At 37.9% G+C, this 13,805-nt stretch overlaps 1 protein-coding gene across 5 annotated transcripts in view; it reads left to right on the plus strand.

The window, feature by feature from the left end:
• The window catches only part of SLC35A5 (solute carrier family 35 member A5), a 25,217-nt gene extending 14,081 nt beyond the window's left edge, over positions 1–11,136 (plus strand). For all 5 annotated transcript variants that reach the window (XM_060640003.2, XM_060640007.2, XM_060640006.2 and 2 more), the window contains 2 exons: positions 7,257–8,037; positions 9,647–11,136. In XM_060640003.2, coding sequence (XP_060495986.2) covers positions 7,257–8,037; positions 9,647–9,715 — 850 coding nt within the window. In that variant the 3' untranslated portion in view covers positions 9,716–11,136. The remainder of the gene's footprint in view (positions 1–7,256; positions 8,038–9,646) is intronic.
• Positions 11,137–13,805: the final 2,669 nt, after the last annotated feature.

Raw genomic sequence — 13,805 nt, forward strand, 5'->3', positions numbered from 1 at the left:
CACTGAACCCTCTGAATCCCAAGGCCAGGATTTTATTCCTAATTGGCTTTGGGCAACTTGTTTAACCCATCTGGAAAGCAGCTCCAGTGCTGGCCTATCTAAATCATTGCAACTAGATGTATGAAAAGTTTTTTCTTAGTATCTCAAAAATAAATAAATAAATAATTGTCCAGCTTACTTTAATTTTCAGTGCCAACTTTTCAACAAATTCATGAGGTTTTTTTTTTTTTCTTTTCTTTTTTATCTTTTTCAGAATCTCTATACTTTAGTAGGGAACCAAGAAGTTCCTAAATATTGTTAGTACATTTGTTACTTGTAGTTTGGAGATGTAAAGAGTGGCAAATTCTTTATCAAACTACTTGAGTACATGATCTAAGCTCTAATTGGCAGAAGATTTACATGAGAAATCTAGTCAAAATTACAATAAATAAGAATGATAGATTTTTGCTTTTAAAAATGCTGTCACCAGTGTTTCCTGTCACCAGGAGGACCTTTGAATAGAGTAAACATTTTTAAGTAAATAGTCTCTGCCACCATGTAAAGGCCAGACTATTCTAAGGTGTAATGGGATCTGGGCACTTAACTCCAGTTTAAGTTGTTACTTGATGATAAAAATAAAATTAACTTCTTGTTATATTTGTTGTGATTGTTTTTTTTTTTTAATTTTACGTTCACTTTGCCCTTTTAATTTCTTATTCTCAATGTGCCATGTCATACTATGTGCTTTCATAATTTATGTGTATGTAAGGGTGAATGGCTTGGCACGTAGGCACTCAATAAATATTTGTTGAATACGTGATGCATTCAGTACATTAATTATATGGAGTTCTTGAAAGACTTTCTTTTACCCTGAGGAAGCATTCAATTTAATGCTTGATGTGAGAGATGGGAAAAAAATGAACATTATATTTCATCCAGGTTAAATATTAGAGTGCACTGAATTTTTTTTTTTTTTTTTTGAGAGAAAAAGCACAAGTTGGGGAGGGGCAGAGAAAATGGGGGTACAGAGGATTCGAAGTAGGCTCTGAAAGCTGACAGCAGAGAGCCCAGTACAGGGCTCCAACCCACCCACGGACCATGAGATCATGCCCTGAGCTGAAGTTGGACGCTTAACCAACTGAGGTGGCCCTGAAATTTGTTTCTGCATCAGGTTCTTTATTTAATTTATGAATTGTGAAAATAATTCAACTAGCAAGTGAAAGAATGCTATTCCAAAAATGTTTTGAAGTCTTTAAAATCAACACAAAAGCCACTTTATAGGACAAAGAGTTGATTTCTGAGGGAAAAAAATGTGTATATATATATATATATATATATATATATATATGTAGTAATATAAGTAGGTATATATATATATATATATATATATACATTCATAAGTAGATATATATACATATATATGTGTGTGTGTGTATATATATATATATATATATATATATATAGTAATATCTTTATATTTATTCCTGTGATAAAATTAAAGATGCATGTCCATGGAAGAAAAAAAATGGGCTCTGACATATAGTGAAAGGCTCATTATTTAATAAGGGCATCTCATAAAGGGGTCTCAAAAACATGTTGGGTTTTTAAATTTTTTTCCTTTGAAATGACAGTTTATGGGTACACGTAGTGGTGTACTTGTGTTACACAAGACGTAAGTATTAGATCAAAATTGTATCAATTTAAAATTGAAATTTTCCAAAGCAAAAATACAAAGTATGTATTGCTAGGTTTGGAATTAACCCATAGCTCTAGCTGTGCCTGTAGTTGTATATAATATTTTTTATTGGTTTTTTTTTTTTATTTGTTTTTGTTATTTATAAGTTTACTCCAGAGCCTGAGCTGTGGCTCTGAGGTTGAGGTGAAGGACCTCTCAGGCCTTATCCAGGGCTGGTCTTACTGGTTGGTAGACAACAGTGTGAGCAGGCTTTCAGCTGACAGTGACAAGATAATCACACCAAAGACTCCTCAGAGCCAAGGGCTGATCCGAGGGCCTTTCGCCTATCTAGACTTAACCCCCACAACAACCCAGGAGGTAGGAGTTATTGTCCCCATTCATAAGTAGATTTGTTCCAAGTGGTGTCTGTGCACAGAACCACTGGGTATTTTGCAGCATTTATAGGTGGTTTTGACCATGGAGAAGGGAGTATGTGGGGTGGCAGGGTTAGAGGCAGAGACCAACTAGAACTGCCCCTGTCAGGCTGAGAGAGCTAATATATGGGCAGAGATGGCCCATTAAATTTTTAAGCATTTAACTATTTGTATTAGGAAAGTTAAGGGTGCCTGTGGCTCAATGAGTTAAGTGTCTGACTTGATTTCAGCTCAAGTTGTGATCTCACAGTTCATGGGATGAGCCCTGCTTTGGACCGTGTGCTGATAGCATGGAGCCTGCTTGGGATTCTCTCTTTCTGTCTGTCTCTCTCTAAAGGATGGATGGATGGATGGATGGAAGGAAGGAAGGAAAGGGGAAAAGGAAGTTAATTCCTAGTGTAATCTAAATCTAGTTATACTTAAACTTTAAATGTTTGCTTTTATAATACTATTAGTTATAATAAGTATTATATTATTGCTAGTTTTAATAATAATTAACGTTATGAACTAAAGTTCCAAAAAGCTTTTTCACATATTTTACCTCTTAATAGAACAGTAATATTCTTAGACATGTGTTTGCTTTGTTGTTAATATGTTTTGAATCCTTTGAAGTTATTTATATTAAACAAACAATAAAATCATTTATTTTTTTTATTATTTTTACAAGCACTAACTTAGCTCCCAAAGGGAGTCTTAATTTGAGTCACAAATTAGCACCGAAGCTACTCTTAATAGTGCTAAAATAATATAATTAATCTAATACTGTCTTTTATGAGAATGTCTTCCAAGTACTGTATTATCTATTATTACAGTTTATTTTATTTTATTATTTAATTAAAATTTCTTTTTTATTTTTAGAGAGAGAGAGAGTGAATGTACGAGCAGGGCAGAGGGGCAGTGAGAGTGAGAGAGAGAGAGAATCTTAAGGGGGTTTCACACTCAGCAGGGAGCCTGATGCAGGGCTTGATCCCACGAGTCGGACGCTCAACCGATTGAATCACCCAAGCGCCCCTATTATTATATTTTAAAATCAACTTTGTTCTATTTTGATCTTTTTGTTGGTGGTGGTATATATTGTTTATTTGGTTTTTGTTATTCAGTCTACTCTTCTTTTGCCCTTAGCAATAAAATTTTGACCCAGGAGTAGAAGCTTGAGTTCTGTCATATTCTTAATGTGTTTGCCATAAGTAACTCATTTTTCATGGTGAATATGAATATGAAAGCCATTGTCTTATACTTGACTCTAGCGGAGCCACCAAATACCTTTCCCATGCAGACAAATAGTATAAGGCTACAAGGTAGGGAAAAAGAAGCCCAGTGACTAATGCAAGAATTACCTGGAAGAATTTGGAAGCGGTACACAAAAGATCACTGTCCAAATGTCTTACCATATGTTCTAGAGAAACCCCATGTGAATGTGTGCATTTGCTCTTTGAGGAATAGCCACTGGTCCGCAGTGGAGACTGGTTGCAGGTGTTATCCCTCAAAGCCTTGCTGGCTTGCTGTTCAAGGCTTGGTGAAGTTGTATAATATTGTTTAATTAGTCTTTAGGAAATGGTAGTATCAACCTGAACATTGAGAACTGGGGGCAAAAGGTAACCATTTTTGTCTAAAAAAATGTATATACGTTTCTCTGATATCTTCAAAGGAAAGCTGTTGGGGGGAAAAATCAATGAAGAACATTTTGGCACAGATGATGGGCGTCTTAGAAGTTATGGTAACATTTACTCTTCAAAATCAGCAGAGAAATAACAGTGCCACTCGGTAGTACAAGCATTTCTCCAAAATCATTCACTTGATAATTCTTTTTTATAATTTCTCATTATAAATCTGCTACTGGTCACTCTGTGTTACTAAGAAATGTGTACAATTTTGTTTTAAAAAGTCATCTGAGTCTTCCCATTTAATTATTTTCATGTTGTGCCCTGTTTTACTATCACCAAATTTGGTAGGGATGCTCTTATCTGATACAATTTGGACTTAATTGTTGAGTTACTAAGAGTACTCAAAATGGTGAATCATGTTTAAAAAATACATACTTTAAACAGTTTAAGATATGTAAATGTCCATTCATCATTCTTCTGAAGAGCTCAGGCCTTTGAGAATGTGTGGGATTTGCTGGTTGGAGTGTTTTAGCTTCTTTCTTTTTAAATGTTTATTTATTTATTTTGAGAGAGAGAGAGAGAAAGAGCGAGCATGTGCACGTGCAAGCATGCGGAGGGCAATAGGAAGAGAGGGAGAATCCCAAGCAGGCTGGGGGAAGGGGGTTCTGTCTCACAACCCTGAGATCGTGACCTGAGCCAAAATCAAGAGTTGGATGCTTAACTTACTGAGCCACCCAAGTGCTCTGGCTTCTTTCTTGAAGCTACATTCAATCTACATCATACATGCTTCCTGGTTCTAGTTTCTTTAAAATAGAGCAAGCTCTTGGGGCGCCTGGGTGGCTCAGTCGGTTAAGTGTCCGACTCTTGGCTTCAGCTCAGGCCATGATCTCATGTTTTGTGAGTTTGAGCCCCACATTGGTCTCCATGCTGACAGTGTGAAGCCTGCTTGGGATTGTCTCTCTCCCTCTCTCTCTGCCCCTCCCCTGCTCACTCTCTCTGTCTCTCTCAAAATGAATAAATAAACTAAAAAAAAAAAAATTGAGCAAGCTCTTAAAAATACTTTTAAAGTAGATTGTTGTAGATTTTTATTTCCTAATCTTAAAATTAGCTCACCTGTACCCAGTTTGAAGGCAGATTATCTTGTGAGTAGTGTGCCTTTAATTAATTTTCCCAGAGCATTCAACTTTTCATAAAAACAGCAGTCCTTTTCCTTCACTCATAATTTGTCATTTATGTAATCATTAAAATATCTAATTACAATAATGAGGTCACTGGCAAAAACATAGGAACCAGGTCTCTCTGTGGGCAAGCAGTTCATTTGGGAGTCGAGGCCCTCAGGTAGAGGAGCCTTCTGGCTGTACATGTTCCACTCTGAGCAGCAATCCAAACGGTTTACAGGTGGTTTACTGGGGCAGTGGAGGGATCAGGTGAGTTTTTTACTGTCTCATCCACTAAACTGAGGAGCAAACTGTCACGCACTGTCATTTGTAAGAGCACCTATCCTCAGCTGACTTCATAGGATAATTTATTAAGCTTTATTTTCTTTGCTGAAAATCTACCATTTTCAGCCTAACCCTTAATAATTTTTACCTTCTAGAACATTACCTTGAATGAATGTTTACAGTGGTACTGATTAACTTGTTTAAGACTGTTTAATTAGATTATTTTTTTTCTCAATGTCCATGTTAGTGGAAAGTCTACAGCTATCAGAATTGAAAACTTCTATAGGAATTATAGATTGTTATTGCCTTATTTTTCTGGATGTCCAATAACTAGTTTCATGATGATATTTATAAATTGGGCATATACTTTTCATCTGTCTTTCCTGTCTTCAATCAATTTGGTTTCTACCACTTAATGTGTACCAGCTACACCTTTAGAAATTTATGTGACTAGTTCACAATTTTGGACCTTCCGGGCTATGCTAGCCCCATCACTAAATGCTAGATCTGGCTTTTTGAAAGTGTATACATGAGAAAGCATGATACTGTGCACATGGTGCTGCTATCTAGGCTGGTCTATGCATTTATCAGTCTCCACTCATGAAGCTCTATGGAAGCATTAGTGAAATCAGACACATCTGCCTGTATATGAACCTTGAAAACTCATTATACTTAAGAGGGTCATTGGTCCAGGGAGAAACATGCAGACCATCGCTCAGATCCCTTCTTTGCTCTTTTGTAAGTACATGACCTTAGGGAAGTCAGTCTTAAAGTACTGTTTCCTTCCTTGGAACAGAAATTGCTGATCCATGGTAGGCGCTCAGTAAATGCTCCAAAATCTTGTAACTTCTATTTCTTACCTGTTGCTTTACACTTCTGCCTTTGCTTCTGGTATTCTGTGTGTGTGTGTGTGTGTGTGTGTGTGTGTGTGTGTGTGTGTGTACGCGCGCGCGCACACGTGTGCACGTGCGCACGCGCGCACGAGCGCCCTCTCCTTCACCTGATAGATCTTTAAACTTGAAGATTTTATTCCTTGACTACCCCAATCTGAGTCAGCTACTCCTCTTTTCTTAGTTAACATTGTACATTCTTGTTGCCTTTTTATGGACTCTTCCCTCTGCCTGGATATATCACCAACTCCCTTTTCATGTGGCAAATTTCAGTTTATTTTTCATGTGTCAACTCAACTGTCCTTTTATCTTGGAAACAATACCTGACTCTATTTGCATACTTAAGTGTTCCCTCCCCCGTCGTACCCCAGTTGTTCTGTGTATCACTTGTCACACATTATATTGTCATTACTTAGTTTCATGGCTCTTCTATTAAAATTCCTTGGGAATGGAGATCAAGTCTTCTTTATCTCCCCAGGCACACAGCAGCTGCTTACTAAATGTCTGTTGAACTAAATAAACCCACAAAATAGATTGACAATAATGTGTGTGTCATTTATATTACACAAGCTTGTGGTTAGACAAAATAAATAAAGAAATAAAGCATTGTTAAGACTTTGTAAACTGAAACACTAAAAATATTTTTTCCTTGCCTTCCCAAACAGGAGTTTGCTATAAAATGCTTTATGATTAGGCCATGGATCTAGGAGCTAGCTCCCTCCTTAAATCTTTTTTGGTTCATGAACACCTTTGAAATTTGACAGAGCTTTGAAGGGTCTCGTGGGATTGGTAGGGGCAGAGACAGTAACTCAACTGTATAGATATGGCACCCACTGCAAGGACTCACAGATTTCTGAAGCTCATCACATTCAGGTTCAGGGAAACCACGTTGAGAATCCCTGCCATAACTTACTTTATAGCAAGATAAAAAGTTATTTTACAAAGATCTAAGATCAGCTCTGGAGGTAGAAAAGAGACTTAGTTAAACCTGTAGGTTAAAAGGAAACTTGCAATGGTATTAAGGGACAGTTATTGTAAAGAAGAATAAAAATACCAAGTTTAAGAAGCAGAGACACCAAAAGGTCTTCTTTGAACTTGAATTGGGAATGCTAGCAAAAATTGGGTACAGTTTATTCAGCCAAGTAGTTAAGTGTCAGAGTTTTCAGTAGAAACAGTCAATATGGGAAGGGAGGGGAAAAAGTAGTAATATCCTGTTTTTCCTCTCTGAACAGGAGGCACCTGAACTGGATACAGTGGGCTTCCCTTCTGATTCTGTTCTTGTCTATTGTGGCTCTCACTGCTGGGACTGAAACTTCACAGCATAACCTGGCAGGACATGGATTTCATCATGATGCCTTCTTCAGCCCATCCAATTCCTGCCTTCTCTTCCGAAGCGAATGTCCTGGAAAAGTCAATTGCACAGCAAAGGCATGGACTTTTCCTGAAACTAAGTGGAACACCACAGCTATGATTTTCAGTCACATCCGTCTCGGCTTGGGCCATGTGCTTATTATAGTCCAGTGTTTTATTTCCTCAATGGCCAATATCTATAATGAAAAGATATTGAAGGAAGGGAACCAGCTCACTGAAAGCATCTTCATACAGAATAGCAAACTCTATTTCTTTGGCATTCTTTTTAATGGACTGACACTGGTCCTTCAGAGCAGTAACAGTGAACAGATTAAGAACTGTGGGGTTTTCTATGGCCACAATGTGTTTTCAGTCACCCTTATTTTTGTGACTGCATTCCAGGGCCTCTCAGTGGCTTTTATTCTGAAGTTCCTAGATAACATGTTCCACGTCTTGATGGCCCAGGTCACCACTGTCATCATCACAGCGGTGTCTGTCCTGGTCTTTGACTTCAGGCCCTCCCTGGAGTTTTTCTTAGAAGCACCGTCGGTTCTTCTCTCCATATTTATTTACAAAGCCAGCAAGCCTCAAGGTCTGGAATATGCACCTAGGCAAGAAAGGATCCGAGATCTAAGTGGCAGCCTTTGGGAGCGCTCCAGTGGGGTAAGTCTATGGAGATGCTGCCTTTCTCCTGCTCTTCCCAGATTCAGTGCATGCTCATAGAAAAGAAATCGATCAGTGCTTATTTATCAAAGGGTGTATTGGATTTCTGTGACTTTTAAAAATTATTCAGCAAACATTCACTGGACTTACATGGGCAAGGGCTCGTGATAATGCCATCAGTGGTCGAGAAAGAGTGTGAATCAGAGCCTCGAGGACCTTATCCATTAGTTGTATCTTAGAATATTATAGAGCCACAGAGCTGGGAGACAGCACACAGGTTATCTTGTCTAGTCTTTCTGGTTTGCGGAGTGAATAAACAGATTTGGACAGGCTAAATGGGTTATAGATAGTATGTAAAAAAACTATGATCAACCCATGAGGTCTCACTCCTAGTCCATTACTCTTTCCACTCTGCCATAGTCAGAGAAATATGCCTCATTGGCAAGAAAAGTTGATCATCTTCGACATTAGTAGGTCTTGTTAGATGTAAGCTCCTTGATTTTCCATCTGTAGTTGCTTGTAAACTACACGGTGCCAGAAGGGTAGGCCTCAACTCACTATGAAGGTGATTTTCAAAACTATCTTCATAAGTAAGAGAAAAATATTTTTCTAGAAACCTACTTATGTCGTTATTCTGAATAAGCATTATTCTTCCAGTTGCTTATAATTGTTTTAGGAAGGTCTGTCAGGCATGGTGTTGACAGATGAACAGTGATCTTTTGGAGACTGAAGTAAGGAGTTAGATATATATTTAAAAGATGAAACCAACTCCTCTAGCTTTAAATTTACAATTTTCCTATACACCCAAAATACCAAGCACTTCACAAAATGAACATTTCACTCTTTGGGAAAACAATCTCTTGCCCATTAGAGTTCATGGCAGAGCTTCCATCAGCAATGTCACTGAGGTGGTGGCACAACAAATCCCTAAGGTGAAAAAATCAGCAGCGCCTGGGTGGCTCAGTCGGTTATGCATCCCACTCCTGGTTTCAGCTCAGGTCATGATCTCACGATTCATGGGTTCGAGCCCCACTTCAGGGTCTGTGCTGACAGCATGGAGCCTTGCTTGAGATTCTCTCTCCCTCTTTCTCTGCCCCTCCCCATTTCATGCTGACTCTCTCAAAATAAATAAATGTGCTTTAAAAAATAAATTAGAAGCATGGGTCCCAAATGCCCTTATCTCAGCCAGAGTATAGTTTCAAAAGTCCTGCATTCTTTTCCAGTGGTCTGATAACACTGCTTGCCCTACTTTATAGGTAAAAAAAAGTAACAATTTAGATAGTAGCCTAGCTTATTTATACTGTACCTATTTCTTTAACCACTAGTTATTTCCCTTGAAGACCAGCAGAGGGCGCTCCTTACTGTGTTCCTGTTGTCAACTTTGAAATTCAAGTCCTGAGATGCTTGCTTGTCCATGTTTTGTGAATCTCCTTATGTGTCAAAAATGAACTTTCTAAGAACATAAGTATTTATTGAATTTCATTTGACTAGATTATATTTGTAGTTTAATGAAATACATTTGCCAGTAAGGTTTCTTCTTAGTAATCATTACAAATGCTACATTTCTAGTTTTGTTTTAATTAATTACTGATTTCATATTTCTTTTTAGGATGGAGAAGAACTGGAAAGGCTTACGAAACCAAAAAGTGATATTGACTCAGATGAAGATACTTTCTAATTAGTACCCAAATAATTGGCTGCTCACAGAAACTTTTTTGCACACTTTCAGCATGTGTCATATTTATCTTTTCACTTTGATAAACACGAATATTTCTGAAGTAGAAAATTCTTTGCATATGTGTAACCACTCCCTAAACAGTTCCATTCATGGCTTAGAGGACCCAAAGGCTAAAAAGTTCTAAGGAACTGACACGAGAGTAATAAATAGTATGGAGACTGCATTAATGGTACTTGATAAGTTACAAGTTATCTCCCAGGTTATTTTCCTCGTCCTCCAGGGTTCCAAAAAACCTGTAATAATCACGTTAGCTGTACCCTAGACATGTACAAATAGAGATCAGCTTGCCAGATATTCATAATGATGTAGTTCTACTCTGCATGCCAAAGTCTTCCCTTATTTATCATTATAAATATCTCCTAGGTTGTCCCTTGAATTTCGAAGCCCAAGAGAAGCTCATTTTGCTATTAAAAAGTAATGTGACTCTTTCTAAAAAAATTTGGTGGAAGGACCTTACCATCTATCTGGCTACAACATTGATTTGAGGGCAATATAGTCTATGCTGAATGTTTTGCTGAAGAAGCAGTTTTTCAGAGCTGAAAGGTTAGAATTTTAATTTTTAAAAATTCACAGGGAATTTGATTTTCAGTGATTATTTTTTGATATATTTTTCTATACAAATAAGCTTCAATTTAGGTGAATGTTTGTTCCCAATTACCACAATTCTCACTTGGATTTTAAGTCACTTAAGCCATGGTGGACTTTTTCCCCTCAATTTGACCTCATTTCTCATAGATTATTAGATTTCAGAGAACTAATGAGCCATTTCATTGTATCAGTTGTCAGTTAGAACTCATGTTTGTTATATATCTTACTATCATATCCTATCCCTAAGAATCAAGCCACTGGCTTCAGAATCATAACAGATTGTCAGTAAGACTAATGCCTAAGAATTCCTTTTAAAACGATCACCTTGCAAACAAATGACTTTCACTGATTATGAATAGTATTACTCTAAAATGAGGAAGCCTAGTAATACGTAAAGTACTTTACGGTAATATTCATACTTCAAGTGCATGGTATTTTCATGGTATTTTTGCATGCAGTCAATTGAGTATGAGATAGAGAATCCAGATGATAGATCATTTAAAAGTGAGAAAACAGAAGTGACTTGCCCACGATCATGCAGCTGGATGGCAATTGGACAGAGCTGGCTCACAGGCCTATGTTTACAGAACACTACACTATAGATGTGAACTTTAAGGTGTCATTTTCATGCAGTCTGTACATCTCTTCTTTCCCCTAATTTTCATGCAGATGAACATGTGAAAATACTGTTATATAATCCATCTGTGATACCTGGAATAATATGACAGGCAAGAGTTGGTGGAGATTTATAAATAAAATAATTATTAAACCTATATCTTGAGTCATCACTCTGTCATGGGACATGGGACATGGAATACTTTTCATTACAAAAAATGTACTGAGGCAAGAAATTCAAACAACTTTTAAGACTTTCTTTTTCAGTCGATCTTGACCTCTGAGAATAATCATAAGTATACCCCTCCATGGTGTCAAAGAAGGAGATTGCACTATTATGGCAATTTATTTTATTTGTTTATTTTTTTTAATGTTTATATTTGAGCACGCACGAGAGAGAGCATGAGCAGTGGAGGGGCAGAGAGAGAGGGAGACACAGAATCCGAAGCAGGCTCCGGGCTCTGAGCTGTCAGCACAGAGCCCGACACGGGGCTCGAACCCATGACCTGTGAGATCATGACCTGAGCTGAAGTCAGACGCTTAACTGACTGAGCCACCCAGGCGCCTCGTGGCAATTCATTTTAAAGGTAAGGAAATCAAGTATAGGAAGACCTCACTTTTGGGAAATACACGAATCATATTATGGAACAGATAAAATTATAACATTATTCGCAAAGTTATTGCCTACATTAAATACATTAAGTAGATGTCACTGGTCCACAGAGCTTGATTTTCTTATTTACAAGTACTTTATCTGTAATTATAGGTTTACTTGTGTTAACTGACCAGTTAATGAGAGAGAAAGAGCTGGAACTAAAATGTGAGGTTCTGGTGTGGATGCACTGTAGTACTTTGTGGGCACTACTGCTTTAAGAGGAGAATAACTGGAAGGTGAGAGGTCCAGAAACCACATCCTTTCATCTCAGGTGCTATTGGAGTCAAGTGTATGACCTGGGAAGAAGAACAGTTGTCACGTGGAAAAAGTAGTCTTTCCTAGTCTAAAGAACCAAACTATAGTGAAAATTATAGGTTGACAGCTATTCTTTCCTTATATGAAGACTTTCCTAACAAATGACTCTTTACAACAGTACAAAAGTCCCTCCTGAAGAGTGGTAGAGAGTACTAGTAAATTCTCCATCTCTGAAGTTTTCAGGAGAGATTGTACCATCAGGATGCTTTAGAAGAGGTTCGGTCATTGGTAGAGAAGTTGGCCTAAGTGATTTCTGAAGTCCCTTCTTATTTTTAGATTCTCTGCTAAGCAGTTATGATCTACAGCTAATATGCTGAATCTGCTTTCTTCGTAGTTTCTGAATAGCCTTTGGTTGGGCCACAAGTGTGGCTTGCAGTGACCTAGTTCCAGCTCTGTCACTGGCCCTAGGACCCGAGTCCTGAGGGGAAGCAGGATGTGGATGCCGGTAGTAGAGGGAAAGATGGCCTAAAGCCAGGATCCCAGATCTGTGGCCAGCTGTGTCCCGCTGCTGTAGGTTTTCATGGTCCACATGCAGAGGGGACTCAGGACTAAACGACTTTGTTTATAACTCCAAGGCTTGCCTCTAAATCCCCATGTGGAAGCCCTGTTGCATGAGCTGGACTAGACTATGTGGAGCTACAGGGAATCCCTTCACTTTTCTGAACGGGCCCAACAGGCTTGACCAAACACAGCCCAGGTCCTCCTCAGTTCTTTTTTATGTTTGTGCTGATTTTTCCCACCAACTCTTACTGCTCCAGCGTGGAGAAGAGGCAGAGAAAGCCAGACTCAAAGGAAAGACACTGGCTTTCCTCCTTCTAACACCTAGAGCTGACTTTATGAAATTGAGTAATACATCCTCTTTTAAAAGGAAAAAAAATTCTCACAGAGATCAGCATTGGCTTTTTTCTCCTTTGCTGTTATTTAAATTCATACAAACATAATATGAAGTATAAACTTACTTGCTTATGGTTTTTATATGAAAACCAAAACAAATTTATAAATTAAAATAGAAATGTAGCTATAAAACCAACTGACTTGCATTGCAAATATGAATCTAGTGAGAAGGTGTTGCTCTGCTCAAATAAAATCACAATAACCCCCCCTACCAGACCTGCAGAACTTTTGCCCTCCCTTGCTATTTTATTTGCTTCAAGCACCATCCCGTCTTTGCCAAGATAACTGAAGCCTGCTGACATTGCTAGTAATGCACTTAATCCTGCCGGGATTTATCAGCCCACGTCCCTGACAATCCCATACGGATGTGGTGTGGGTCAAGCTGCCAACTCCCATTGGCCTCGGTGCCCTGGAAAGATATTAAAACGTCAGCTTTATGTGTTCCCTAAAGTTTTGAAAGAACTCACCCACAGAATTGCCCAGGCTTGGCACTTTTTGAGGAGCACTTTTTTCCCCTACAACATTCTCTATTTATTCCTTGCCCTCCTTCTGGGTCTACTCTCTGTCACTTATGTTTTGCTAAAAAGTCATTCATCCAGGTTTTCAAATTTACTTGCATAGGAATCTATGAATTATTCTCAGAATTCTTTTAATTTCCTCTGTTACTGTAGTTGTTTTCTTCCTTAATTGTGTGTGTGAATGGTTTCTCTATAGTCTTTTTAAATAAGTCAACCAGCAGTTTCTAATTTTCATTTTATTGAAGTTTATTTTATGTTCCATTTTTCTAAGATTTGTTTTATGTTCTTTTTCCATCTTATGTATTTGAAATACATTCATTCTTTCTTGTTCATTAATGAACACTTTTATAACTAGTAGAAACATTTCTTGGAATGAGCACATATTAGGCCAATCCCCAAAGACTTTAAAATATGGTACTATGATTATTTTCTAACTAATCTGTTT

The sequence above is a fragment of the Panthera onca genome, chromosome C2, assembly GCF_046562875.1.
Source record: "Panthera onca isolate mPanOnc1 chromosome C2, mPanOnc1 haplotype 2, whole genome shotgun sequence".
NCBI classification, from domain to species: domain Eukaryota; kingdom Metazoa; phylum Chordata; class Mammalia; order Carnivora; family Felidae; genus Panthera; species Panthera onca.